Raw genomic sequence first — 27,722 nt, 5'->3', positions numbered from 1 at the left:
CTTTGTCCTGCCGAGTCTGAGGTGCTTGAGGACAGCCTCCCACGCGGGCTGGTTCTGACCGACGGCAGAGTCAGCGTGGGCCTCGGGAGGGAGGAGCGGGCCCTCCTGGCTGGCGGCTCGCAGAGCGCGCCTGACCCTGTGCGACCTCGGGGGTTTCTGCACAAGAGGGAGCAGAGTCCACACACTGGTGGGCATGTGGGCCGTGGTGGGGGAGGAGGGAATGTTGTCGAGTCGTTGAAGCTCTTAAGTTCTTACCATTGGTTGCATCTGTCAGTTCTAGAATTTTCCTTTTATCCTTTAAAAAGATCAATTCCAGGAGAAAATCAAGATGACTTTGGGTATGACGATGGCATTAGACTTCGTATCAAACATATGATCCGTGACGGGAATAATCGCTGGATTTCGTGACAACGGAGAACTGCTCCGGGAAGAACAGCTGAAGAGGTTGGGCAGAAGGTCACAGTTGGAGGCAAATATTTGCGCAAGACATTTGTGTTATCTAAAATATGTAAAAAACTCTTAAAACTCAACAACAAAATGATCAAAACCTAATTAAGAAACGGGCAGAAGCCTCGGACACTTCCCCAAAGAAAACAAAAGACGGCACGTGACGCCCCATGTCACGCGTCATTGAGGAAATGTTAGTGAGACACACCGCACGCCTGTGAGAACGGCCCACGCTGGAGGGCTGGCCACATCGCGTGCTGGAGAGGATGCGGGTCGGCGGGAGACCCCGCTCGTGGCTGGCGGGTGCAGAGTGGAGCAGACACCTCGGAGGACAGTTTGGTGTTTTCTCGCAAAAGGAAATACGCTCTTCCCGTGGGACCAGCAGTGGTGCTGATGAGTTGAAAACCCATGAAAATGGGTTTCATGAGTTGCAGATTTATGTTCACGGAAGAGGCTGCACACGGATGCTTACCACAGCCTCATTCACAATTGCCACAACTCGGAAGTCACCAAGACGTCCACCAGTGGGTGCTGGGTGAGCTGTGGTCCCTCTGGAAATGGAACATCATTCAGCCCTAGAACAAGCCATCAGGCTTCGAGAAGACACGGCGGAACCTGCAATCCGTGTCATAAAGTCACAGCTCGGACATCCTGGGAAAGGCAAAACTGCAGAGATGGGACAAGATCATCTGGGGGCGGTTGGAGGTCAGGGAGGGAGGGACAAGCAGGTGGCACCCGGGGGTTTCGGGCAGTGAGATTGTTCTGGGTGACACCACAACGAGGGGTACCTGTGATCACACGTTTGCGCAAATGCACAGTGTTCGACACCAAGGGTGTCCCTGGTGTAGACAGCGGGCCCTGGGGGATGATGACGGGCTCATCGGTGGTGACAAGGGCACCGTCTCGCGGAGGTGCTGGTGGTGGCGGAGGCTGTGTGTGGAGGGGCAGGGGCACATGGGAATGCTCTGTACTCTGAATTTCTCTGTGAACCTAAAGCCAAATCTAAAAAATAAAGTATTTCAGAAGAATAAGGAGTAAATGACAAGAAGTGTCTATGATATTCTCTAAAAAAGTCCCATTCTCTGATGAGATTCCCCATCTTAGAATCTTTTCTTCTTGAACATGGTCACAGCAGACATTTTAAAATTGTGTATGGTAACTGCATTGACTTGGGGGTCTGTGAGCTTTTGGATTATTATTTTATCCTCTTGGTCCCTGCACTGGGCCGAATGGCTGCACCCCCCACCCCCACCGCATTCAGGTCCCGTGGTCCCAAATAATGTGACCTCATTTGGAAATAAAGTCTTTGCAGATATGATTACGGATTGTGCTAAGGTCATAGTAATCACAGGGGGTCCTAAACCTGGTGAGTGCCCTGAAGAGGGGCAGAGAAGACAGACTGACAAGGTGCTGTGCAGACAGACGGAGCCTGGAGTACAGGGGCCCTCAGAAGCTGGAGGAGACGCGGAAGGGTCTCTCCTAGAGCCTCAGAGGCACGCAGTCCCCTGGCACCCTGATTTTTGACATCTGGCCTCCAGAACAGAGAGGGATTAAGTTTCTATTGTTTTAAGCCACCAAGATTGAGATAATTCACAGCGGCTGTGGGAACAAACGATCTTCTTGCGTAATGAATTGTGCTTGAATGACTGAAGTTGCCTAAGAAATACCGTGTGGTTCTGAGTGAGGCTGGTCTCATGGAGTCGCCGTTCGCTCTCCGCCCCGGCGGTGCTCGGTGGTGAAAGTCGGCGCTGGCCCCGGGCTCACATCCGTGCCCCTTTCCTTCATCCTGGCCTTGCAAATCCTGGATGCGTCCTCTGGCTCCAGCTCCGGCGGCCCCGTGACCTTGCTGAAAAGCTCCACTGTTCTCTCTGCTACTTAGAGCTGGTCTGTGTGTCTGGCCAAGAGTTGGGCAATGTCCAAAGATGAAAAGCAGCAAGCAGGAAGACATAGTTCACTCTAGGGCCTTTCCCTCACATCCTGGCTGCCTGATCTGTCTGTCTGTCCATCCATCCATCCACCACCACCCATATACCTGTCTGTCTGTCCATTCATCCACCACCACCACCCATATGCCTGTCTGTCCATCCATCCATCCATCCACCACCACCCATATACCTGTCTGACTGTCCATCCATCCATCCACCACCACCCATATACCTGTCTGTCCATCCATCCATCCACCACCACCCATATACCTGTCTGTCTGTCCATCCATCCACCACCACCACCCATATACCTGTCTGTCTGTCCATCCATCCATCCACCACCCATATACCTGTCTGTCTGTCCATCCATCCATCCACCACCACCACCCATATACCTGTCTGTCTGTCATTTATCTTCTCTCTTTTCTTATTTACCTTTTCTCTGAACTTTTCGTTGTTCTGTGTAAGAGTCTTGTCCTACCAGAAGCCGCTGTGTCGTGGGTAGGAGAGTAACAGAGCCGGTCCCTCGCACACCAGTGGAAGTCAACGTCACTCATCTCGTATCCTGCATGACCCACGGTGTAGAGTCCACGAGAGCATTAGCGCAAGCAGATGTCTTGCGATGGAGTAGAAGCTCCATAAACACTAACGTACGTATGTGAAGAATAAATTTTAAAATCTCTCTCTATAAAGTTGAAGCAGGGAATTGCCAAACACAGCTTTGTAAACTCTGGATTTCTCCGCTGGCTCTGGGCGCCATGAACTCCTGTGTCGGCTCAGTGAGTTTCTCACACCTCTGGCCTCGTCGTTTCGTGGGTGCTTCAGGCGTCCTTTCCTGAGTGCAGGTCTGGGGCGAAGGCGGCAGGGAGAAGCCGGGGCGTGTGGTGGACCTGGAAGCCCGCCCTCGGCGATGGAAGTTGAGTACGTCGTACCAACACTGGCCTCGCGCGGGGCACCAGAGTCTAAAATAAGGGCAGGCTCATGTCAAAAACAGAAAAGGAATTTAAGGAAATCTAGCATTTCTTTTCCTAACTTCTCCTGAAAACGCCAGACGTGGGAGGAAGCGTAAGCGCAGTAACGTGAGTAGGTCAATGAACCCTCGTCTCCAAGCCGTGGCTCGTGGACCCGTGTTGGATGGACTCGGAGCGAAATACAAGGGAGGGTTTTTTCGCGGGATAGTCATCTGTTCCGTGGGTCAGTGGGCTGAGTGGGACCCCAGGGAAGCATTGGTTGAATGTCTTGGGGATGAAAACAGGGTATTTCCTTTCTCTGAACAAGGTCAGACTCTCATTATGGACTTAGAAGGTTCCCACGGAAGGACCACGACCCATTCACCTCGCCCACGGGGGTTTCTCGAGGTTTAAACTGCCCCTTCACGGTTCTGAGCAGGGAAGGCGCAGGTGCACATCTTTAGGACGCAAGGCCGTCGTGATGCCGCGACGGTGTTTGCTGAGCACGAGGCGGGTGTTGCCAGGGTCACGCATGTTCGAACACCCGGAGACCCGTCCCTGGGCTGGTGGCCGGAGACGCCAAGGCCGGGTTGGTCCCACCATCTGTAGGGAGCAGGGCTTTTCTGTGCTGTAAGAATACAGCTAACATCATCTAAGCGACATAAGTCCGTCGGAGACCGACAGCCGTCATAGGATCTCACTCATCTGTAGAATTTAAGAACCAAAACAGAGGATCCCGGGGGGCGGGAGGGAAAAGTGGAACAAGATGAAATCAGAGAGGGGACAAACCATGAGGGGCTCTCAGTCACAGGGAACAGTGCCGCTGGAGGGGGGGCATGAGGGGCGGGGAAACGGGGTGGCGGCACCTGACGTGACGAGCACGGGTGTCCAGGCGACCGACGAGTCCCCGACCTCTGCCGCGGACACTACGGATGCTCTTGATGTAATCAACTGAAAGTAAATTGAGACAAAACGACCCCCCCCCGTAACACTCAATCTACTGTCTTAACATTCTAAGCGAACGGTGCGTTTTCACCATGTGCAGCCGCGGGGCAAGAGCTCCCCAGACCGTGCCCCTCCTGCCTGACGGACTCCCGGTTTCCACGGGGCAGTAACTCCCCGATTCCCTGCTCAGCCCCCGGCGGCCTGCGGTCCGTCTGCCTCTGTGAGCTGGACCCCTTCACGAGCCTCCCGCCGCGTGTCCCGCCGCGCGGTCCTCGTTCCCCGGACGTCGCGGCACGGTCGGGTCACGCCGCAGCGTGCGGTAGGCAGCCTTCTGCTCGGGCCGAGCACCACCTGTGTACACCGCATGTTCCATCGGCTCCTGCGCTGAGGGACACGGAGGTCACGTCCGGGCCTCGGCTGCAGCGAGTCGTGATGCGGTGAACGTCGGGTGCCGGCGTCTCCTTCCGATCCGCCCCGTTCTTTCGGATGAAGAGCCAGAACTGGGCTTGGCCGGGTCACACAGGAATGTACTTTTTAATTTTTTGAGGAGCCTCCGCACTGTTTTCTGGAGCGGCTGCCCCGGCTTGCGTTCCCCGCGGCCCCACACGGCCTCCGAAGCGCTCGCGCCCGCCGACGCTCGCTGTTCTCCGGGTTTCTGCTGGGCGTTGGTCTGAGCCCTTCTGGCAGCCGAAGGCCTCGCCTGGGCCGCGGATTGGCGCTTCCCCGTGAAGAGCGGCCTCGAGCGCCGTCGCCCGTGGCTGCAGGCCATCGGTGTGTCTTCCCTGGAGAAGTGTCTGCTCGGGTCCTTTGCGCATTTTAAAAACCAGACTGCTTTTAGTAGAGCACCTCCTGGTTTAAGGTATGTCGGGCAGATGTTGGGTATTTTAAGCAGATTAAAATGGGACTGAGGCCCAGGCGGCCGTGCGGCTCTTTAGATAATCTCTGCCGGAGTTTTCCTACTGCAGGTGGGAGGCGTGAGGCGGCCGGGGGCGGGCTGGCTCTGGGTGGGCAGCCTCAGGCCCCCCGGGCTCGCAGGCAGGAGGGAAGGTGCTGAGACCCTCGTGGACGTGACGAGGTGGACATGGCCTGTGTGGCGGTGGCTCCTGGGGAGTGGGCTGAACAAGGCGGGGCCGGGGTCCCGGGTCCTGTCCACAGGCCAGGTCGGGGGGGTGTCTAGGTGGGGGGTGGTCGTGTGTCCCCCCACAGGCTGGGGTCGGGCAGCCCCACCACACCGCAACCTGAACACCGGGACCAAATTCTTCTGGGAGAAGCGAATGCCGTCCACACCGGCGAGAACAGTCTGGCGGGGTCTGGGAGCCGTGGTGCCGGGATAAGTGGGGTCCGTGATGTCTCGTGGACGAGGCCGCATCCTGTGTCTCTAAGCGTGCTGGTGGTTTCCTAGTGGCTGGCGGGTTCCATGCACACACACACACACACACTCACACACACATGCACTGCCTATGGCTTCATCTGCAGAGGACAGTCCTGGACGCACCGAGGTAGCCGAGCCTGCACGGGCGGTGCGGGAGGGTCTTAGACCTGGAGGCAGTGACGCTCTCTCCGGCCAGGGCCTAGCTCTGTCCCAGCTCTGCGTCCTGCGGCTCTGAGCAGCGCGGCTGGGCCCGGCAGCCTCTTCCTCTTCGAGAGGTGGCGTCCGGGGAGGTCACACCCTGCTTGGGGGAGGGGCTGGAGGGAGCGTTCGGAAATTGACTGTCGCGGGGTGTGAGGCGCTCGTACGTCTCTGGTCTCTCCCTGGAGCGAGACTGTTTGGTTGGGAGAGGCTGGTTTCCTGGGACGCAGGTGACAGAGAAGCCATTTGACAAGAGGTGGGGCCTGTCATCGTCCGTTTGTGCCCGGAGGGGCCACCCCCGTGGGCGGGGAGCAGCGGCCCGGGCTGCTTGTTCCCCCGGGACCTCCCCAGGGCGGGCAGCACGGGCTTCCTTCTGGAGGGGTTGCTGGTCAGCAGAAGTACCACGCAGCGGCCTGTTGATCTGGTGCCCCGCACACACGGGCATTCAGAGAAATGCTGGGCCACTGGGGAGAAGAGGAGCAGACACAAGGTGAAAGTAGATAGCCTCCGTTCAGTATGCGGGGGCCCTCGGTGGGTCCGGTCAACGACCTCTGCTCTGGCTTTGTCGCGTTTCGCGGACACATTCGCTGACCCCGTCTGCTGGGCGGGTCCCGAGCTGTGTTCCTGATCCACCACACGTGTGAACCTGGAGAGTTTTGGGCACGTGGGCCCTGGGGCATGGCATTTCCTCCGATTATCGCGACAAACTGAGCTGTGTTACAGGTGGGCCGACGGCGAGGTAGGCCAGCTGGCCGGCGGGCATACCCTCTTCACGCCGAGCTGTGGTTCGAACGGAGTCCTCTGCCTTCTGAGGTCCGGTCCACCCCACACGGCCCCTCCTCTTGGCGCCACGTGCCCGGGTCCAGACCACGGGCACGCCAGCTTGTGTGGGACACTTGTGCACAACGATGGACACCCCACGGTCCTCCGGTGGTTACATGCCCGGGAAGCACATCTGTGCTATTAACTATAAATAAGACGGAATTTGGCAGCCGGGCACGATTCCTCTTTTGGGAAAGACCTTCCTGCTAAGTCAACTTCAGGGTGAGACTAGTGACAGCTTGAGAGTTTCTGGAGTAAAAGCAACACCAAGAAACCTCCCAAACACACAACCCCCGGGAGTCGGGTCTGCGGCCAGTACTCAGCAAACGGCACCCCAGAACTCGGGCAGCTCTCGGGCTCATCCGGAAGCACCAGCAAAGGGCCTGGGGACCCTCAGCTCGGCGGGGCTGAAAAGAAGGCTAAGAATTTGTGTGGGAGCGTTAAACAGAGTCGGAGGAGCATAGGCATGGCAGAACGTCGGCCTTACGCGCCTGTCCTGGGAGGAGAGAGGTGCCCTCCGTGGGTCAGGACGGACACTTGGCACTTGCCGACTTTCATTTTTTCCAGCTTGTCGATTTTTCCCTCCTAAGATCAGGCTGATGACTGATGATGTAGGTCATGGATTTGGGGCGAGGCCGTCCCTGTGGCTATATATAGCATCTTCCCAGGCCATAAATGGGAGAGAGGGCTGGGCATTTGGAGGGAGAAATAGCTGTGCCTTCTTCAGCCAGAGCCGCGTCGTGGGTGCACTGGGTGAGGCAAGGCTGCTCTCCGCTTGGTCTTTTTCCTCTCTCTCCGGGTAAGTTTCTTTTCTCCTTTCCTTTTCTGATTTGGGGCTTTGCAGGAAGGACTAATGCCATGTGCCGAGGCTGGGGCCGTCCGGTTTCCTCGGTGGACCTGTTTCGGGGGAAGCTGGTGTGAGCCGGCGCGTTCCCCGAAACACAGAAGGCAGCAAACGACTCAGCCTGAGTCTGTTTCTTGGACCGGATTTCAGGACTTGCTTTGTTTCCCGTGGTCACGACCTTCACCGCCACCACAGGCGGTCGCCGCAGAGCCCCGGCCCATCAGCCCCTGGTCTGTGGTGGCTCCCAGGGGACCCTCAACCCATGCGCCAAGGTCTCCGCGTTCCCGAGAGTCTGAGCCAGGAAGGCGCCCGTGGGGACAGTGCAGGTGTGAAAAGGTGTGAAATAGAACTGGTCATTTTCTGAAGAGAAGAAGGGTCAGTAGGTCATTCGCACGCCCTGGACACGGGTACCTGGGGGACACGGGTCGCTGGGCGACCAGGCTGCTCCCTGGCTGCACAGGCTCTCAGCTGGGAGCGGCAGCTTCTCACGGCCGTCTTCTCGTCTGGGCTCTCCGAGGAGCTATAATCCTGCAGAGGCGCTGGGCTCCGTGCCCCCGCTGGCGCCTGGCGCCGCTCTCCGGGCCTTGGAGCTGTGCCTGCCAGAGGGCGGTGGGGCAGGGGCCGGGAGGCAGCCGGGCTCAGGCCAGCGGGGTGTCTCCCCTGGGAGGGCTCCCCTTTCCCACCTCGCGGGCTCAGCCCTTGCTTCCCAGGCTCGGGTGACCCCGGCATCCAAGAGTGAGGGGGGCAAAGGTCACTAAGTGGGTTTTTTTTTTTAAGATTTTATTTATTTACTTGATTGAGAGAGACCACAAGTAGGCAGAGAGGCAGGCAGAGAGGGGGTGGTAAGCAGGCTCCCCAGTAAGCAGCGAGCCCGACGCAGGGCTTGATCCCAGGGCCCTGAGATCATGACCTGAGCCGAGGGTAGAGACCCAACCCTCTGGGCCACTCAGGCACCCCACTAAGTGGGTTTTTAAATAAACTAGGTCCGGCCTCCGCTCACGGCCGAGTGTACGTGGAGCCAGCGTTGACAGAGGGACGCGGGTCCCTTACCGAAACGAGAGAATCTGGGGGTAAACCCTGACTGGTGGTGACGGCAGCTGTGTGGGTTGCTGGAAGGTTCTCCCGTCCAGGAAGCCACACATGATCTTGTCGCTCGATTGAATTTGATCCTGCTGGAGCGTCAGGACAGAAGGACTCAGGGTCCTTGGGGGCCGGAGAGCTCTGTGTCTGCAGGGAGCTTCCGCAGCGCCTGCCGCAGCCCCGAAAGCTTGTTCGGAGAAACGCGGCAGAAGTCGAGCTGCCGGGAATCAGGTGTCCCAGCTTGTTGGACTCCTCGTGGAGGATTTAGAGGGATTTTGTGCTCGGTGGTCGTCTCTTTTGGTGCTGAGCATTCGGGAAAAGCTTCGGGGAAGGAGACCCCGGGGCAGACGAGCGTGGGCGGGGCCCGTCTGGGGTCCTGAGGGTTCAGTTCCTCGGGGGCCTGGGCCAATCGTGCGCCCTCCTATCCTTTCTCTTCCTCTCGAGAAGTCTTCATCTGGTGTGTTCACTGACTGCGAGCTTTTAGGTGTCCTTTATGAAGTGGCAGTCACGCATGGTCGCTGAAGTGTGTCTGTGAATTAAATCCTTGCTGTCCTGAGAGATGGGTGTGAGCAGGTCCCGGGTGCACGGCCCCGGGCCGGAGGGCGGGCTCGCGTTTCCCGCTGGTGTCGAAGTTCTGACATGTGTGCGAGGCCTTCCGTGAGCCGGCGGGCTGGGTGCAGAGTCAGGAGGGTGGAGGCGGGACACTGGCCCCGGGTCCCACGGGCCGGAGACCTGGGCGGATGGTTTCCACCCCCCAGAGCTCCGTGGCCTCGCGGGGAAGGCCGGCAGGACAGCGTGAGCTCGCACACGTCGAGCTGTGGAGCGGCCTCTGGTTTCAGACGAGGGCCTGTGCCCAGGCTGTGACCGGCTGGCATCTGCTGAGTCCGCAGGAGCCGGTTTCCAAGAGAGCTCCTCGCTCTGGCCCGGGGAGCTCAGGGACAACGGGGAGAGGCTCGGAGACCCGCGGTTCCCCGAGTGGCCTGCATGTGGGCTCGGCTGCGCGGCGGGCCTGCTGCTCTGTCCGGCTTGCCCACGGCGGGGGGGAAAGCCAGCCCAGGCAGGGGTGGGGGCTGGCGATGACACACTGGGCCAGGAGTCCCCTGAGTAGAAGACGTGAGCTTGCAGCCGTCCGCGGAGGAGGGGCTCTGAGGCGTCCCGTCCTTGACAGGCAGTGCTCCGTGATTCGGGCCCGGTGCCCCCGGCAGGGGCCCTGCGTGTCCGTGGAGCGGGAGACGGGTAGGAACGGGGATGACCCCGTCGGCAGAGTCCCCGAAAGCTCCCGATGCTGGTGGCCCTCAGCTTCGTCAGGTGGGAATGAGGGCGGGGCATGTTCTGAGACGGCCGCGGCCCCCACTGCCTTGGGTGGTGGCGGGGGAGCTGTAGCAGGGGCGCGGGCAGAGCGAGGAGGGCAGGAGCCCCGTGCCCTGGGCTGTTCCGCGTGCTCGCGCCTCCCCAGGGGGTTGCTGAGGCCCCGCAGGCCCGCAGGCGCGTCGGCCATGGGCCGGGTCAGCGATCTAGTGGGGGCCGGTCGGCCGGGGCGTCGGCCGGGCGCCGAGGGGCGGTTAAAGGGTCCCCGGGCTGTGAGGACAGCTGGCCTTTCACACTCAGAGCAAAAACACAGGCCCCCTGAGTGTGCCCGGCCCTTTTCCAGGGGCGCTATCTCCCCCGGTTTAAACCTGTCGAGGTCGTCCACCCTGTCTTCTCACCTGGGCCATCGGGGGACCCTTGGCCAGACGTGCGAACAGGTCTGAAGCGAAGTCAGTAAACGCGAGCGGGTGTCGAGGCGGGACACGACCAGGCCACCCCGAGCGCCTATGGGGGGTGCCTGGCGAGTTGATTTTTAGGAGGAAAAATTAGTTTTAGTGTGGTGAAGTGTGAAAGGCCCAGAAACAGAGGTCTGGGGGGGTCAGCCCTTTCTACGTGTTTCCAGGGAAATCCTTTTTCCTCTCTGGGGTCCTGCCCCGGCCCCACGTACAACGGGTTTGGATAATCCCTCGGGATCTTTCCAAGTTCTGTGACCCGGTGCTTCTAGGAAATCACAGTCTGCAGGAAACAGGCCACCGGGAGTCTGCTCGGAGGGCGTTCTGTGTTTGCTTGGTTTTCTCACGGACTCTGTCCCCCGTGGTCTGCACCCCTGTTGTCCCTGGCGCTGGGCCATGGGGCCTTGCCTTGGAGTCGCTTCTGTAAACTGGGGCAGATTATTCTAATCTAAACACCAAGGACAAGAGGAGCTCGATTTGGGTTTCCTTCGGTCCTCTCTTTCGGGACTTGGTGATCACCGGGAATGAGAGATGCCGTCCATGCGGCGTTTCAGAGAGACTCGAGTCAGCCAGGAGCTGGCACCCGGCGTAGTTGGGGCGCACACGGGTGGCAAAGAGCCGGGTGTCCCGTGCCTGCGCTCCTCCATTCACAGACGCGGCGCCCTGTGGATCTCAGTCACTCCTAGTTTTCCAAGAATTTAACCAAAATGTGCTGGCTTGCCCACCTGCCCCGGCTTTCTTGCTGGCCCCGCCCTGCTCCCTGCCCACCCCTGCCATCCACGTCCACACGTCACCCGTGAGATGCGGTTGTTCTGCACAGTGTCCTGGAGATGAAGCCCCTTTCCAGCCGTGAAGCCCCCGGCTCGCGGGAAGACACGGAAAGCCCCCGTGTGCGGCGGCAGCCCTTCCGGACGATCTCTTCTGGCATCTCGAGATCCCGTGTTTTCTGGCCTCTTCCCTTTGCTTGTGGGGACGCCTGCCGCTGCCCCGTCTCCACCGGTCAGCCTGCCCATGGCCAAGCTTCTCCTCGAGGGCCACCTCCTCGGGGGCCTCACCTGGCGGTCCCTTCCCTGCCAGCTGTGCTCCGTCTGCACTTCCTGGAGCAGCTCGGGTCTCCCTCTGCTCTTATCTTGTATTCTAAGTATCTGTTTACGTCCCTAGTCCGCATTTTATTTTTGTCCTTATCACTCACGTGGCTTTTCACGCTGCCTGGACCCAGCGGGTTTTCCAAATGTATTTGTGGAGCTCACACTGCAAAGAAACATAGTCCCCGTTTCGGATTTTCAGAGACACAAACCCATCATGATATCCGGTCCCGGGGGAACTTACTAGGGATCCAGACTGGAAGCCAGAGACTATGTTCGCTTGGACAGTGTTTCTCCCGTCCCCCATCCCCTGACTGAGCGTCGTTAGTGGAAGCTGACGGTCCCCCTTGGAGCAGCTGCGGATGCTGGTGCGGACAGTTGCAGCAGGACCGCGCGCGCGAGGGGGCTCGGCGCCGTCTGACTCACGCTGTGCTTGCAGGTGCACACCAAGATGTCGCTGGTCGCCGTGCCTTTCTACCAAAAGCGACACAAGCACTTTGACCAGTCGTACCGCAATGTTCAGACAAGGTACCTTCTGGATGAATATGCTGCGAAAAAGTAAGTTGAAATCCAGCATTCGGACTGGTAGATCTTTGTTCGTGGGGTCTGGCGTTAACGGGGCTTTACCTGGTCCCCTGCACCCTGGCCATGAACTGGTTTGGGGAGGGTCAGGGATGGCACATTCCTAGCACCGGTGGGAAATTCGGCTATCCTGGTTGCCCAGCAAACTCTGTGTGGAGTGCTGCTGGGACCCTGGTGGATCCCAGTGGATCACGAGAGATCCTGGTGGATCCCAGTGGATCACGAGAGATCCTGGTGGATCCCGTGGATCCAGGGAGACTGGCTCTGAGCCCCGCATTTAGGTTATGATGGCAGAGACTTATGAGTAAGTGCTCATTGCCGGCTCCTCCTCATGCGGCTCGCAGAAGTAGGATCTAAATGTCACCGGCGCAGAAGGGCAGCCAGGAGGGCCAGTGGCAAGGAGAGAGGCTCGTGGGGGCAAAGGGAGGTTGCAGAGAGGCTGATGTCAGTAGTTTTGCTCCCATAATAGTAGATGTAGCAGAAAGGTGAGTGTATCCCTGCCTCGGGGGCTGGTGAGAAGCCGCAGGTCTTGTGCCCGTGTCTGAAGCCTGGGGTCCTCGGGGACGCGCCACACCTGCCTGGGACCACAGATGCCCGTGGTCTCAGGGGCCCATGAGCCGGCCGTGCTGCCAACCGGAGGCAGTGCCGGGCGTGCCGGGCCGCGGTCTCTGGAGCTTGAGCGTGTCACCAGGCTGAGGTTATATTTAGACCCGCCCGTGGCCTCGGGTCAGCTGCCGTCCCCGTCACAAAGAGCCGAACACCCGCAGCCTCCCAGCGGCCTCTGGGAGCTTCGGATCCCCGGACACGTGTACGATCACGACCTTAGGCCACAGCGCGGGGCAGGCACTCACGGGCGTGTGTGGAAAATGGCGCGAGAGAGGAGTGTGTGTGTGAGCGCATCCGTCTGAGGACGCCTGTGTGCTGATGTGCCAATGCAGGGACGTAGGTCTCTGTGTGTGTGCGCGTGTGTGACTGTGCACGTGTGTGCGAGTGTCTGTGCATGAGTGCACAGATGGGGCAGCGCCTGCGCAGGGATGTATGTGTCTGTGTGTGTGAGTGTGCACCTGTGTGTGCACACGTGCTGGTGTGCTCAGGAAGGCACACGTGTGTGCATGTGCTCATGCATGTCCCTGTGCCGGCACGGTTTGAGGCTGACTTGCGTGCAGGAGAGAGGGGTGTGGTTTTGCCGATGACAGCACATGCCTCCAACACGCCTGATAGTTTGTCCCGTGGCCCTCCAGGCGCACGTCCACCCGGTCGTCCCAGAGGTCTCTCTCTCAGAGGTCGTCCTCCCAAAGAGCGGCCGGCCAGACGGCGTCCGGAGGGACCACCTGCAGCATCTGCGCCAAGAGACTGAGCACGGACGCGCTGGAAGAGGAGGAACACGAGAAGAAGCGGAGGTAACGCCTTGTCCTCCACTCCCGCGCCGGCTAGCTCGGCGGCCTCGCGTCTCCGTGGGTGGGGGCTCCGCGAGGGTGTGCGGCCACCGCGGGAACCGCGACAGGCCATTAGCCAGGAGCCTGGAGGGTCACCCCTGCTTCTCCGGTGTCCGGTGGCTGCTTTTTCCGCCCCCGTCTGTCTCAGTGAGTCCTACGGGATAACCGTGTGGGGCACTTTCCGGAGCGTTCTGCACAGCGGAACCTGCCCATGGGGCCACGACGCGGGGCCGTGCTGTGTCCGCGCCCTGCCCTGTCCCACACCGCGCCCACCAGCTTTGCGCAAGGAGCAGGCTTCTCCTGTGAAAGCGCCGAGACCTGACAGGTTGAGGTTCATGTCGAGTTTCCACTGATGAGTCTTTAGCCGTGAACGCGGCCAGATTATTCCCTGATCACAGAGAAGCAGGTGGAGACCTTACAAGAAGCAAACAGTGAAGCAGCCCATGATGGTTTGTGTTAGACTGGCTCTGGTGTTCCCCCTCGCCTCCCTGGACTTTTCTAGAACATTTTCTCTATACGAACACCCTTAAAACCTGAAGGGAAGAATGAGAATTCGGCAGACATGTCCTGTTTTGAACGCCGCCCTGGCAAGAAGGGGCCCGTGTCCCAGCCGCGGGCCGCCAAAGAGATCGGGCTCTCTTGCGCAAGCTTCGAACGGTCCTTTCGAGGCCTTGTGGGAACGTTGCCGTATAAGTTTTATGGTACAACGATGATTTCTTTTGTGAGAGAATCACTTCAACATGTACACGTGACCAAAATCTGGATTTTATGTTACTGGACTATTTAAAAAATGGTTGTCTTCATTTAGGGTGTGGTTGTGGGGAGTGAGAAGCCCCGACCCTTATAATCTTACTAATGTTTCCTGGTGGTGACCTTGAACACGTCACAGAAACTTTCTATTCCCCGATTTCCAGTGAATTGGAGTGAATGGGGGGAGGTCGACTCGTACTGACGGGAGGGGCTGGGCCGTGGGATACTGTGATGCACGTGGTTGTGGTGATAAAGGCTCTGGGGACCGTCCCCGCGGTGGGAGGTCCTTCTGAGACCGGCGGGGCTCCTCTCCCGGAGCTGTCTGTTGACCCCCAGCATGTGTGTGGACTGTGGCCTGAGTCTCTCCCGCTCCTTGGTCCCCTAGTTCCCTGGGGCAGATGCTAGTTTAAGGTGTGGGACAAAACCGACCTTGAAAGATGGACCCGTGGTTGCGTCGGTTTGAGTCACTGTTGCGTCCTCATGTGAGGGCAAAGCCAAGGCGTCCTCGGCGTGCTCTGAGCTCCCGGCATGGCCCTCCGGAGGGTACGGAGGGTTAGAAATACCCCTTCGGTGCCTTTCCATCTGTCCTAGTGGAAGACGGGCCCAGAGGCATGAACAAGTCCGATTTAGGGGCTTCAGACTCCCCCGTGTCTCTGCGTCCCGGCGTGTCTGCTCACAGCGACCCTTCTGAGAGGGCGCTGGCCTCGGGACAGTGCCGGCTGCACCCTGCGGTGAGGGAGAGCTGGCCCGTCTTCCCCATAACTGTTTTATTGGGGAGCACATGGCACATGCACACACCGCGTACACCTGCCCTTCGTACAGCAGCTTCGGGGGTGGTATTCGCTCACTAGCTGGGCCGTAGTCTTGAAAGAAAGACATAAAACGGAGCAGAAATAGCATCTCCCCCCTCCTCTCTGTGTGCCCCACTTGGGGAAAGTTGGTGGTGAGCGTTTGTGGCCTCCAGACCTCCGAAGGGCTCTCACCCTCTCTGCGTGTCATGACGCTCATGTCCCCTCTTCGCCCGGCAGGTACCAGTCTCTGGTGGCCGCTTACGGGGAGGCCAAGCGGGAGCGTTTCCTCCGGGAGCTGGCGGAGATGGAGGAGGACGTGCACCTGGCCCGCGCCCAGGCTCAGGAGAAGCTGGACAAATACGCCATCCAGGAGATGGTAGGGGGCCCCGGGGCTCCGTGAGAGGCGCGGGTCTGGGCGTGGGCTGGCCACGCGACGTGCGGATGGCCCGTGAGCCGGCAGCCTTGCTGGCCCGGCCCGCACCCCCTTCCCGCAGCGCACTGACCTGTCCGTGCTTCCCGGGGCAGGTTGAGGACAAGCTGGAGGGCCACAGGCACTCGTACTTGGAGCGGATGCGCCGGGCCCCCGAGATCCTGGTGCGCCTGAGGTCGCACACGGTCTGGGAGAGGATGTCTGTGAAGCTCTGCTTCACCGTACAAGGGTTCCCCACGCCCGTGGTGCAGTGGTGAGTGCGGGGTTCCTGCCCCGGGGCCCAGGGGCGCCGTCCCGCACTTCCTCTTAAGGAGCCGGGAATGCCGGGGGCCAACGTGCAGAAGGGGTCCCCTGGGGGAGCACATGGCACACACCCCGTCCCACTGCCCACCGCGTGGGAAGCTCCACGGGACGTACATTTAAACGTTTATAAACACTCCCGAACGTCCACTGTCAGCGCCGTCCAGCCCTGTTATTTTGACTCCGCTGAGTTTTCCGAGGATTGTTGTTCAAGAGGAAGTCCCTGCAGATGACCTGAACGCAGCGGGGCGGCCTGTGGGGCCGCGGCCGAGGCCTCTGGCGACGTCACGGGTCGCGTCTCCAGGCCCCGCAGACCCTGTTTTCTGCATCTGTCGTGTGCGTGGGTCTGTTTCCCGCTTGCTGGAAGCGATAATGATCTTCCCCGAGGTCGTAGCCTGCCGCAAAGGCCACACACATTTCCTCATAACCTAACCGGGTGCTTGGTGCACTCCGAGAATCAGCGCCGGGTCCTGTGGCTGTTGGCCAGGCTGGCTGGGGAGGCAGAGACCCATCGAGTCTCGGGTTCAGGGGGACGAGGTCCTGCCCTCCTGGGTGGGGCGCGGAGGCCGGCTTTGTGCCGTGGGATCCTGCGCGACTCTGCCGAGAGGCTGGCCTGGGATCCCGCTAGCGCGGGTGACATTCTTTTCTCGGGAGTGGTTTATCCCGCGTTCCTCACGCAGTCCGAGGACACCGCGGCGCTCTCCGTCACAGGCTGAGCGTGTCCCCGACAGGCCGGGTCCTGCAGCAGCCGCTCTCTCCTGGGCGGACCGACAGACACGGGCCCTGGGTCAGCCCCTTGCTTGCGCCGCGGTGCACGGGCCCGAGGTCCTGGGAAGGGGGGTGCTCCCAGGGCAGGGCGATAACTTCCCCGGGGCCCCAAGGAAAGCTGGGACAAAAGGTGGATGCCAGTCTGTCTTTGCGGTGACAGGCGTGTTTCCCTCGTGTAGGTACAAAAATGGTAGTTTGATCTGCCAAGCGGGAGAGCCGGGCAAGTACAGGATCGAGAGCAAGTACGGCGTGCACACACTGGAGATCAACAGGTAAGACGTCAGGGCACGGCGGGCTCCCCGGGGCACTGCCTCACACAGCCACCGTCCAGACCCAGGGCACCCGTCATAGAAACAGCCGCTCAGGGAGCACCACGTCCACTCTGTGCTGTGGGACGTTGGTGGTGTTCTGTGTTCATCTGTGGGAGAAGCTTCCGGAAGCTTCCAGAAGCTGTCCTTGCCGTCGGGTTCCCGGGAGGCAAACCCGCAGCTCTGTCCAGGCTCCCACTCTGGGAGCAAAGAGAATACACAGGTGGTTTAAGGACAGATGTGGCCGTCAGGTGCGCAGGTGACCGTGGGCGCGGACGGCTTCCCCACACCTGCCCCGCAGGGGCGCAGCGCGGGTCAGGCTGGGGACCAGTCCCCAACCAAAGGAATGTATGTTTTATAACCCTGCGTACTTTCTACGGTATCTTGTCCCTAGGAGAGGCTTAATAAATAGACTGCGTAAGCCAAAAAAAAAAAAAAAAAAGAGAAAAAGAAATAGAACTTCTATTTTCTTTCTCATGAACTGAAAGAAGTGGAGCGTACAGATGAGGAAAAGAGAATAAAAGTCTTCCCTGTTTCCCACAGCATCGGTGTCGTCCCGTAAAGACAACACTTCGTTTTCCTTACACAGCACGTGCACACACACACGCACACTAGATTTTTTTTTTTCCAAAAGTGAGATTCTGCCTCTCTTCCTCTGCTTCTGTGCACACGGTTTGCCTGTCATCAGATCACAACATGGTGCAGGCCCTTCTCTCCCAGGCCCTCGCGACGTTTCCCGCGCTCGGCTGGTGCTCTCACAGGTACGGGGGCTCCTTCCTGTGCTGTGATTAGGGACCACGGCCAGCCCCTGGGTTTGGATCCCTGATCTATTGTGTACCTTGTGACTTTGGATGGGTCATGAACTCTTCCTGAATTGTGGTATTTTTATCTGAAATCATTATCAAGACACAGATGATAAACAATGGAACGATCGTGAAAACCAGATAGGACGGTGTATGTTCCCGTGTGTCATATAAACCCGTGGTGAGTGTGAGCGTGTGTGTGTGGTTAAGTCAAACCGAGGCCTTTCTAGGAAACGACAAGGGAGACTAATATACGTACAAAAAGTCGGTGAGGCATCGGGGTATGTAACTGCATTGATTTTATTATTACTAACTTGCAGAGCGATTACATCGTCATTAGGCTGGGTTTACTTAGAGGTAAGATAACCCACAATAAAAGAATTGTTAGAAAATGGTCCCACCGAAACAGCCCCCAAGGTGACCCGGAGAAGTCACGAGTTAGCACAACAGAGCGTCTGTCACGGAACCTTCCCCCGATGCCTTCTTACACCGAGGACAGAGTTTTTAGACACTGGTTCTGTTGACCCGTTTTATACTCTGCTTACTCCGATGTGCTCCATGCGCGTGACCACCGCGTGGGGCCCAGGCGCGCACGCCAGAGGGGAGGGGGTGTGCACCCCCAGAGCAGGTGGGGGCACACGGGGAAGTCACGGAGGCGAGGCCTCAGGGCTTGGGGTCCTGCTGGATGCACCTCACAGACTTCTTGCTGAAGGCGAGTGGGGCGGTGGGATTCATCTTGGGGGGGTGGGAGGCCCCTGTCCAGACACGCTGCGGGCAGGGGGACCCTGAGCGGACCCCGCAGGCTTCCTGTACGTGAGGACGCACCCAGGGCTGAGGATCGGTGGGGTCTGACCCACGCTGGTCCAGGACGGAGTCCGCCAACTCCCCCTTGCCACCCCACGGGAAGTCCGTGTCACCTCTGTTCTTTGCGCTTCTGCCTCGTGCTCGCTGGGGCCTCCTCAGTCTCCTGCCCGGGTCCTCCTCCTCCTTTCCCAACTTCTGACGTGGGTCCCCCTCCAGGCCCTGCCCGCCTGGCGCTCCCAGGACCACACCCGCCGCCGCACCGCACGTGGGCGGGCTTTCTCACCGTCAGACACGGCCTTGGATAAGCCTCTGGAGGAGGCCTGGCGGGTTCCCCATCACCAGAACCAGCTCTCCGCCTGCGGATTACGCAGAACTTGTGTTAGAAAGTTGTGATTGAGATGAAAATTTGTGACAAGTCATTGTCCTGGTTTTTCAGGTAAATCTGAGGCTGTTTCATAAAGCTGGGGGTCTGGGCCTTCTGGTGCCATTTGTTGGGAACCTACTGGGTGCCAGGCACTGGTCCAGATGCTTGGGATACAGCACTAAAACCAAGGTCCTCTTCTTTGAGGTCTTACAATCTGGCAAAAGGAGGTGAACCGTAAGAAAAATAGAAAGGTGAATTATAGAGTGAATCAGGAGGCCACAGTGCTGGGCGTGGGGAGTGGGGCCCTGCCGGTGTGGGGGTGGGCTGGCATGTGGGGTGAAGCAGGGTGGCGGTCGGGCCGGCCCTCGCTGAGAGGATGTCTTCAGAGCAAGGCTGTAGGAGATGCAGAATGGGACAGATCAGGGCAGGGAGCCGCGGGGTCTCCGGCCCAAGGGGGCAGCTCTGGCTGCGGAAAGCGTGGGACCCAGCTCCTGGGGCTGGAGCGGGGGGCGGCCGTCACAGGCCGGGAGGTCAGAGGTGAGCTGCGGCTGTGTGGGTCAGACGACGCCGTCAGCCGCAGCAAGGATGCTGACTTTCCCTCGGGGTTGGGGGGATGCGGAGGGTCCGAGCTCTGGCTCTGAGCACAGGGCTGGGCTGTTGGTGGCGGGCGGGCCTGGCTGGGACGACACGGTTCTGCGCAGGTGCTGGAGGGAGACCAGCCGGAGGTGGATGGTCAGACGGGGTGTTGCTGAGAAGGGGCGCCGCTGGGGTGAGGCAGGCTCGGGTCTGCACACACGCTTGCGCAGAGGGTCGGGGGGCTCCGTGCCCTGGTGGGAACACCCGGCCCTTCTGCATTTCTCAGAGAATCACTTTCTCTGCTTGGATTTCTAGAATGTGTAGCTATGTAGTAGCCCGAAAGCCACGCTGTGTGGAAGGAGAAATCGCCTTCGTTGTGGAGTGAGCTTGTGTCCAGGGCTGTCTCTTTTCTAACTGGGGTGCCCTGTGGCCGGTTGGGGGTCCCTGGTCAGCCCGAGGTTTCACCCAGCTTGCTTCTGAGTTACTAACTGCATTTACAAGGGAAAACCATTTCCCGTTCTCCAGTATGAGACGTTGACTCTTATCCCGGGGATGTTAGCAGCTTTGGACCTGGCGCACGGACAGACCCGTGAGTCTGTCGGCTGGAAGTTTGTAAACTGAGGCCCGGGACACGGTGGCCTGAGGCTCAGCAGCCAGGCCCCCCGCAGACGCACTCGGAGCTTGTGGAGATGGACGTGTGCAGCACTGGTCTGCCCGGGGACCCCGTCAGCAGCTGCCGGGCCGAGGGGAGCCCGTCTCCCGCCGTCTTTACGTGACTCGGCTGGTCATGCCGAAGCGCTGAGTCGCCGTCATTTGATCCGTGGCCGTTCCGAGCGCGGCGGAATGTGCCGCCGGCCCGAGAGGGCCGCCTGGGTGACGTCTGCTCCTATGAATACCCTCTGGCCGCTGAGTTCTCCAAGTGCTTCCACCCTCCTGTGCTGGTCGGATTTAGACTGTAACCGACACGGGTTTATGTGCTCGTAGGACTCCCCCGGGGACTCATAATGCGAGTTCTGTTTCTTCGCAGAATTTTAATGCCGCGCTCGTGTTTTATGAAAGCGCGTGGAGCGACCTCGGGCGGGTTTTGTATCCAGCACCGTGCCCCTCCCGGCGGCTCGCAGCACGGCTTCAGGCCGACCTCCTGGCACTTGGGTGTAGATGTCCGTCCTCAGACTCTCATTCGAGTTAGATTGTGAATCCAGGGTGGTCGTGGCTCCCAGGGAAGGATGCTGGGCCCGAGTCCCCAGCACGGGTCAGGGGTGACGTGGGCGCTTGTCCGAGTGCCCTTCTGGAGGGAGATCAGCAGGCACGACGCTGTTCCGTGAAGCTGGTCTGGGGACACCTCGAGACTCGGAGATGTACGAGGGCCCCACGGACATGTGTGAAGATCGGGACCCCTGTCTGTTCTGGGAAGCCGTCCAAACAGAACACGAAACCCTCTGCCTCTTAACCACGTGCTTGCAGTTTCTCCCAGCCGGAGGGACGGCCCGCCGCAGGCTCCGGAGGCTGGCTGCGTGCGGCCTGGGGGAGGAGAGAGGGAACGCAGTCCTGCTGGGGTGTGGGAAGACATGTGGGTCCCCGGATTACCTGTGGACAGAATTCTGAGACGGGCCCAGGCTCCTCACAGTCTGGGTGCCCGGCCCGTCCGCCCCTGGGCGTGCACTGGCGCCGGCGCCCCGGTCCCGTCCTTCCCGCAGCCACACGCTGGGTGGCACCGGCCTCCCCCCGCCGTCCAGGCAGGTGTGCTCACTGATCTTGTCCGTGTGTCCCGGCGTGTTTCATGCCGTATAAAACACGCACAACGGAGCGATGCGGAACAGTGTTGTAAGAGTGACACACAAGGACGGACCCGTACCTCCTCGCCTCGCGGCTGTCCGGACGCCCTCCCTGGGACACTCGCAGGGAAGCAGTGGGTCGGAGTGTCGGGGGGAGTGTCTGCCCTGCCCTACACCCCAGAGCACGCCGCGGGGCCTCTCCGGGAGGAAGGCGCACCAGCGGACACCCCGGCTGCGAAGGGGTCCCCGGCCCGCCCCCCGCTGCGCGGTACGTGCTAACAGGCCCCTTGAGAAGCTGGTCTGTGCGAGTGCGTCCGGTGGTGCTTCTCGCGATCCGGTTCTCAGCTGGAAAACCGGCTCAGGATCTTGTGGGACAGGCCGCTGCGTGGGTGGGCCGCTTGTCCTCCCCGTGGGACGTTCGGTTTGAAAACTCCGGGGCACTGTCTGAGACCACTGGTGTTCAGTCCTGCCCAGAAGTGTTTGTGGCCGAGGGACCAGAACACGGTGCTGAGATGAATGGTGGCCGACTGGACAGTGCTGGGCGCCCTCGGGTCGCTCTGTCCGAGGATGCGCGGAGTGTGTAGCAGGAGGAGCCTCCCCCCTCGGGAACTGGAGTGACACGGGCCGAGGGACCGTGTTGCGGCTCAGCGGGGTCGCCCCCTGGCCGGACCGGCCCGCTGGCCGTGCTCCCTGAAGTGTCGGCTGTGCCACTCCTCCTCCCTGAGACTCGGTCCCTGTGAGGTCGCAGTCGGGCTTCGGGTCAGACTTCCATCAAGTGGTTTTCGCAGGGTGCTGGTGGCTGTGCACGTGGCTTGGTCCGGAGGACCCTCCTGGCTGGGGCCGTGGCGTGCCGGCGCTCCCTCTGACCTGTCGTCATGGAGCCTGTGAGGATGTTGGTCGTGGGGACAGTTGTGGGGCTAATCCCAGAAGGATCCCTCCTGTTTGCAGAACACATTCATGAAAATATAATGGTTCATTGTTCACAAAAACTCACACAAGCATGCACACACACAATAATAATAATGATAATTCAAGCAGTGCCTGAGGGCCGGGGAGAGAAGTCATGGTCCCTTCCGTGTAGAGCCCCGCCCTGCCGCCCCCTACGGTCTGTGCGCCCCCGGGTCTCGGACGTTTTGTGTTTTCTCCGGGGAACAGGCTGCACTTGCCGTGAGTGAGTCTGGACGGTGTGTGGCCAAGCAGCCCCTGGGAGGCCAGCCTAGGTCTGCAGCCTCAGCGGTGGGCTTTGTAGCTGGGTTCACGTGGCCACGCAGGGAGCCTAGGGCCAGGGTGCCGTGTGCCCAGCCACAGGGGCGGAGCTCTGCCCGTGCGGCTCCGGGAGCCCGGCGCTGAGAGCCGGCGGGAGGAGCCGGAGGGAGCTCCGCGGAAGCAGGGACCCGGTTCTCAGCAGAGAGCACGGCGCTCCGAAGCCTCCCCTCCCCGTTATCGGAGACACTGTGTGCTTTTTGGTCAAAGGAAATATTTTCACCTCCAAGGAAGAAAGTCAAGTTATTCCCGAGCCCCTGAGAACGGGTTTGTCTCTGAGGCACAACTTCCTGATGCATTTGAAAAGGAAGCCTGGGGTCAACTCTCTCTTTTGTTCCTTGCGAGTGCGGGTTTGTGTGTGATTTCTCTCCCCGGATTCGTGTCACGGTCGCGATGCCCACTTCTGGGACAGGCAGCGGGCGCTGCCGGAAAGAGCGCAGGTCCGGGATTTGCGCACAGCTCATTTACCCAAGTTCTCCACGTGTTGGCCTTCTCACCACGCTGCTCCGTAGCGGTGTGTGTTCTCTGGGGCTGCGGCGCAGGACACTCAGGTCGAAGTCGCCGCAGAGCGCCTGGCTTCTAGGAAACGCTCAGCCGAAGGGTCCTCCCCTTAGGTCCCTGGTCCCCGGGACGATTTCCAGATTCTGCTGGGAACATAGCTCACAGCCAAGAAAATAAGCTTTGGCCTTTGTAAGGTCGATCTGGGGGTGCAGAGGAGCCCGCCCTGGAGGAGCTGGGGTCCGGGGTTGCGGGGTCATTTTTCTTACTGGGGGTGGCACGCCGCCTCCCCACGACTCCTGAAGGATGGCTGCCATGGGCAGGGCTGGTCAGACAGCTTCAGAGTGTCCTGGGCGGCTGCTTCCTGTCTGGGGACCGTCTGCTTTTGGGACTTGGGGAATAACCTCCATAACACGGGAAAGTCTGGTGGGGAGGGAGGCAGAGTGGATTTTCCTGGAGGCTGAGGTCCGTGGAGCCTTCCCACTGGCCAGATAAAGCCACGAATTCCACCTCGGTAGGAAAATGCAGGCAGCGGGGAGCAGAGACTGCCCCTCAAGGACGAGACTGAGGCTTTTCAGGGATGTCTATATGGCCAGTTTCCCTCAGAGACAAAGACAAGCCGTGGTCTGGAACCAGCCATTGCCGTGTCCGGAACCGACAGCAGCTCCCGGGACGGAGCGGACACTGTTCCTAAACTGGTCGCTCGTGAACAGAGGATCTAGGTCCTACAAGAGGCTTTCAAGGAGCACCCCATTCGATCTGGGTCACGGGCTTCCAGGGCGGTCCCACAGTGCATTGAGAACACTGCCTTGCTTTCTCTCTCTCCAAGGGCAAACTTTGACGACACAGCGACGTACTCGGCCGTGGCCACAAACGGGTACGGGCAGGTGTCGACCAACGCCGCCGTGGTGGTGAGAAGTGAGTGTTCCTGCCCGGGCTGGGGGCACGCCTCGCGCCTTCTGCGCCTGTCGGCGCCCTTCACCGGCTTCTCTTGCAGGGTTCCACGGGGACGAGGAGCCGTTGCACTCGGTGGGACTCCCGATTGGATGTAAGTCGATGCTGTTCTTTGTTGTGCGGAAAAATGTGTAGCACTAGCATGCGATCACAGAGAAGGTGTTTCCTGAGGGTCAAATCTTAAAATCATATTTCAAAAGATTCTTTGCAATCGCTCTTGCTGGTGCTGGTCCACGGAAAGCCTGTTTCCGTGTCCTTCTGTGGCCAGGGGGCATTTTAAGACACTGGTGAAACCGCAGAGTTACATGTTTGAATCGGGGGGAAAAGCCCGAGTCCCAGTCCTTGAGCTGATGCTGGCTCCTGCCACCGTGTCCGGCCCCGCACCCCGATCGTCCGTGCCCACTCAGGGTAAGCAGCCGCGTGCACCGGGACCAGGATGAGGCAGTGTTGGCTCTGGCTGCCTTCCACCTGCCTCCAGAGGGTCGGCCCTTCCCCTTCCTGAGTGAGTGACCTGCCCGTCGCTCGTGGGTCTGCACCCCGCTGTCTCCTGTACCACCCTCCCCCCACCTAATGCTTTCCTTCTCCGCTCTGAGTGCGAGTGCAGGGCGGCTGACTGTTGCCCGCCCATGTCCTGTTTGCAGGGCAACCTGCAGCAGCCCTGTCTTGGGGCGAGTCGGGGTGTCTCTGAGCCCCTGGGTTGGTTCTCAGCTGGCAGGGGGGGACGCCGGGCTGACCCGAGCCCCGTGAGTGTGGGGAAAGCAGCCGTGCCCAGAGCATCTCTAGGACCAGGACTTGGTAGACCCACATACTGTGGCTCCTTGATGGTTTGGGAATGAGGTTCAGGACTGACCTGCCCTTCCAGATTACGACTGTAGCATAATCTGGGTCCGGATGTTACAGGTCAAGTGTGGGTGAGGGAGGACCTGACCCAAACCGTGCCCCAAGGGGAAAGCCTTTCTGGCAGCCGTGCACACCTCTGTGTCGTCGGCTTTGGGTCATCTCTGCATCGGTCATACTGGATTCTCGTGTGCCCGACAATCAGGAGTCGTGCAAGACCACGGATGGGCGAGCAGGACAGGGGCGGGGCCACGTGGGGGGAGGCAGGGCAGCCTGAGAATGTGTGTCGGTGCCCCTGGGAATCCACGGACGATGCTGAGTCCGTGGGGAGGACGCCTGATGAGCCTGATGAGCCGGCGGCGAGCTCAGACGCCATCCCCGGTCTCTTCTTGGTGACAATTCCGTCTAAAGAAAAACTTGGCAGTATTCACACTGGACTGAATTGTATAGATCGTGACCTAATAGATGCCCATGTATTCAACGCAGGTGAATATTTTGCCATTTTTTTCCAATTGCTTTTTAAAAATTGAAGTCCATTTGGCATTGCACAAACTTGCTGTTTCAGAGATGCATTTTGGTGACCTTGGTAGGAGCTCAGGGCCTCCGGAGGTGACGGAACCCCCTCCCTCCCACCGGCCCCTCCCCCGCGCCCTCCCACCGAGGAACCACCGTCCTCTGGAAACTTCCAGCTCTTTAGAAAAATCTCCCCTGCGCACACGTTTCTAAATTATGTATCTTTGTTTGTTTTGAAAATTTACTGTGCGTTTTCTTCTGAAATGTACCCCACCCAGCTACACGTTATGTTTGGAGATTTAATTCTGCTGCCCCTGGATGTAGTTGGTTCATTTTCTGTGCAGAGTAGAGGGCGTTGCACTGATGCACACAGCACAGTGGGTTCAGAACGCTGCGCCTCCGGCTCGAGGGCACCTTCCGGAAGACCCACAGGTTGGGGCTGACGAGGATTTCAGCCCTTTGGTCTCACCACGGGGCTCAGAGTCCACGTGACCGCCCTGTGCCTGGAGGACGGGTCCCATCTCCGTGTAGGTCTTCTCATTCCTCGGGAGAGGCTCAGCCTCTACTCCTCGCGGCTGGGGAGGAGTCAGAGCCCACGGCGCTGGCCGAGTGGGGGAGGCCCTCCTCCGGGTGCGTGGAGGCACCTTCTCACCTCTGTGTCCGCACACGGAGAAGGGAACCTGGGTCTCCTCGCGGAGCCCATGGTCAGGACTTCGTGCGAAACCTCATCACCTTCCAAAGCCTGAGCCTCCTAATACCTTCTCGCTGGGGCTGAGGGCTTTGACGTGTGAATCTGGGGAACTTGCTCTCTCGGGGGTGCGGGTGCGTGAGGTCCTGGGGAAGCGCCCCTGCCGCGTGGGTGCCGGCCTGCCCCCTGCCCGCTGTAACCGTGTGCCCTCGTCTGTCCAGTGCCCCCTTCGTCCGTGATTCCGTACATGCACTTCGACGTCCAGTTTCTGGAGAAGTTTGGGGTCACCTTCAGGAGGGAAGGCGAGACGGTCACTCTCAAGTGCACACTGCTGGTGACCCCGGAGCTGAAGAGGGTGCAGCCGCGCGCCGAGTGGTACAGGGACGGTGAGTACGAGGCAGGGACCGCCGCCCCAGGGGGACGCTGAGTACGAGGCAGGGACCGCCCCGGGGGACGCTGAGCGCCCGTCCCCCGGCTGAGAACGAACGGTAAGCTCCAGGGGTGGTTTGGCGGTCGCGCCCACCCCGGGGATGACCGCAGGCAGCACGGCCAGCAGAGCAGCTGACGCCACCCCGGGGACGTGGACAGGTTAGCAGGGATGCCCACGATTAGAGTTTTCTCTATAGCTTCACAAGAAGGGTCCTCCTGTGATTAGACAGGACAAGTGCAGTGTCTGTATCGCCCGTTTTTCCTGGGCTGGGACGAGCGCTCACAGTTACTAGAGGCCGTGGAGTCCTGGGCTCTGTCCTGAGTGTGAGGTTTCTCTTCCACTGGGTTTGTGGGACAGGGTTGGGGCAGCTCCCTGGGGTCCGTGGGGGCTCCCCCGGGTGGGGATAGGGCAGACTCCCCTTCCTCCTCGGTCTGCACCCCTCTGCGGGGTGGTCCTCCCCGCCCTGTGCGTGTGCGCGGTGCAGGGGCATTTTCCTGCGTCTCCTGTGGGCAGGGGCTCCTGAAGGTCTCTGGCTTTCTGTAGGGCCAGCGAGACTGTCCTGCTTATACTTACTTGGGACCTAACACTGTGCAAAGTATGACAAAGAAGCCCACGCCAGCCTGCCCAGACAATATTTATAATCGAGCTGGGGGAAAACGGAATTGCAAAGCCCTGTCTGTTTGAAGTGTGAGAAATGTCCCAGAACAGCTGTGACGCTTTGTCAAAGGCACGGCACTGACCTCGAGTGCCCACCCTGTGGGGCCCAGCGAGGGGCCGAGACTCTCGGTGGCGACAGAGGAGATCTAATTTACCCTCTGCCTGCCCCTGGACGTGTCCTTCACAAAATAAGACCCCACACCCATGTCCCCAGGACGGGGGGCATCCTGTGCCATGGTCGGCTGGAGGGCCCCGTGCCCCATTCCACGGTCCACGGTGGTCTGCGTTTGCCCCAGGGCTCGGGGCTGGAGTTGGTCCATTTTTCCCGTTAGGAACAATTCTTTTTTTTTTTTTTTTTTAAAGATTTTATTTATTTATTTGACAGACAGAGATCACAAGTAGGCAGAGAGGCAGACAGAGAGTGAGAGGGGGAAGCACGCTCCCCGCTGAGCAGAGAGCCCGATGCAAGGCTCGATCCCAGGACCCAGGGATCATGACCTGAGCCGAAGGCAGAGGCTTTAACCCACTGAGCCACCCAGGCGCCCCAGGAACAATTCATTCAGTCACTGTCGCGTGCCCGTTCGCTACCTCGGGGCCCCTTCTCGGAGCGTGCGTTGGGCGCCCAGACAACGCGCCCGCTGAAGGGGTTTGGCCCATGTTCCTGCTCCTGCGACTGGCTGTGTTCCCGCAGGCCGGAGCGGGCAGTGTCCCTCGGTCCCGTCCAAGCAGGGATGCAGCCGTGTGGCTCTGTCTGCCCGACAACGGGG

At 59.9% G+C, this 27,722-nt stretch overlaps 1 protein-coding gene across 2 annotated transcripts in view; it reads left to right on the top strand.

The window, feature by feature from the left end:
• MYOM2 (myomesin 2) overlaps nt 1-27,722 on the top strand; it is a 124,827-nt gene that overhangs the window by 44,141 nt on the left and 52,964 nt on the right. Inside the window, exons 1-9 of one of the 2 annotated variants that reach the window (XM_082715277.1) lie at nt 7,349-7,458; nt 11,868-11,986; nt 13,252-13,410; nt 15,225-15,363; nt 15,513-15,670; nt 16,665-16,757; nt 23,706-23,794; nt 23,874-23,924; nt 26,090-26,254. In XM_082715277.1, coding sequence (XP_082571403.1) covers nt 11,880-11,986; nt 13,252-13,410; nt 15,225-15,363; nt 15,513-15,670; nt 16,665-16,757; nt 23,706-23,794; nt 23,874-23,924; nt 26,090-26,254 — 961 coding nt within the window. In that variant the 5' untranslated portion in view covers nt 7,349-7,458; nt 11,868-11,879. Of the gene's footprint in view, nt 1-7,348; nt 7,459-11,867; nt 11,987-13,251; nt 13,411-15,224; nt 15,364-15,512; nt 15,671-16,664; nt 16,758-23,705; nt 23,795-23,873; nt 23,925-26,089; nt 26,255-27,722 lie in introns of those variants that run through there. The other variant, XM_082715278.1, reaches the window with a different exon arrangement.

Source organism: Mustela nivalis (assembly GCF_964662115.1).
Source record: "Mustela nivalis genome assembly, chromosome: 20".
Taxonomy (NCBI): Eukaryota; Metazoa; Chordata; class Mammalia; order Carnivora; family Mustelidae; genus Mustela; species Mustela nivalis.
The sequence above is the reverse complement of the archived record's forward strand: the minus strand, read 5'-3'. Positions and strand labels throughout refer to the sequence as shown.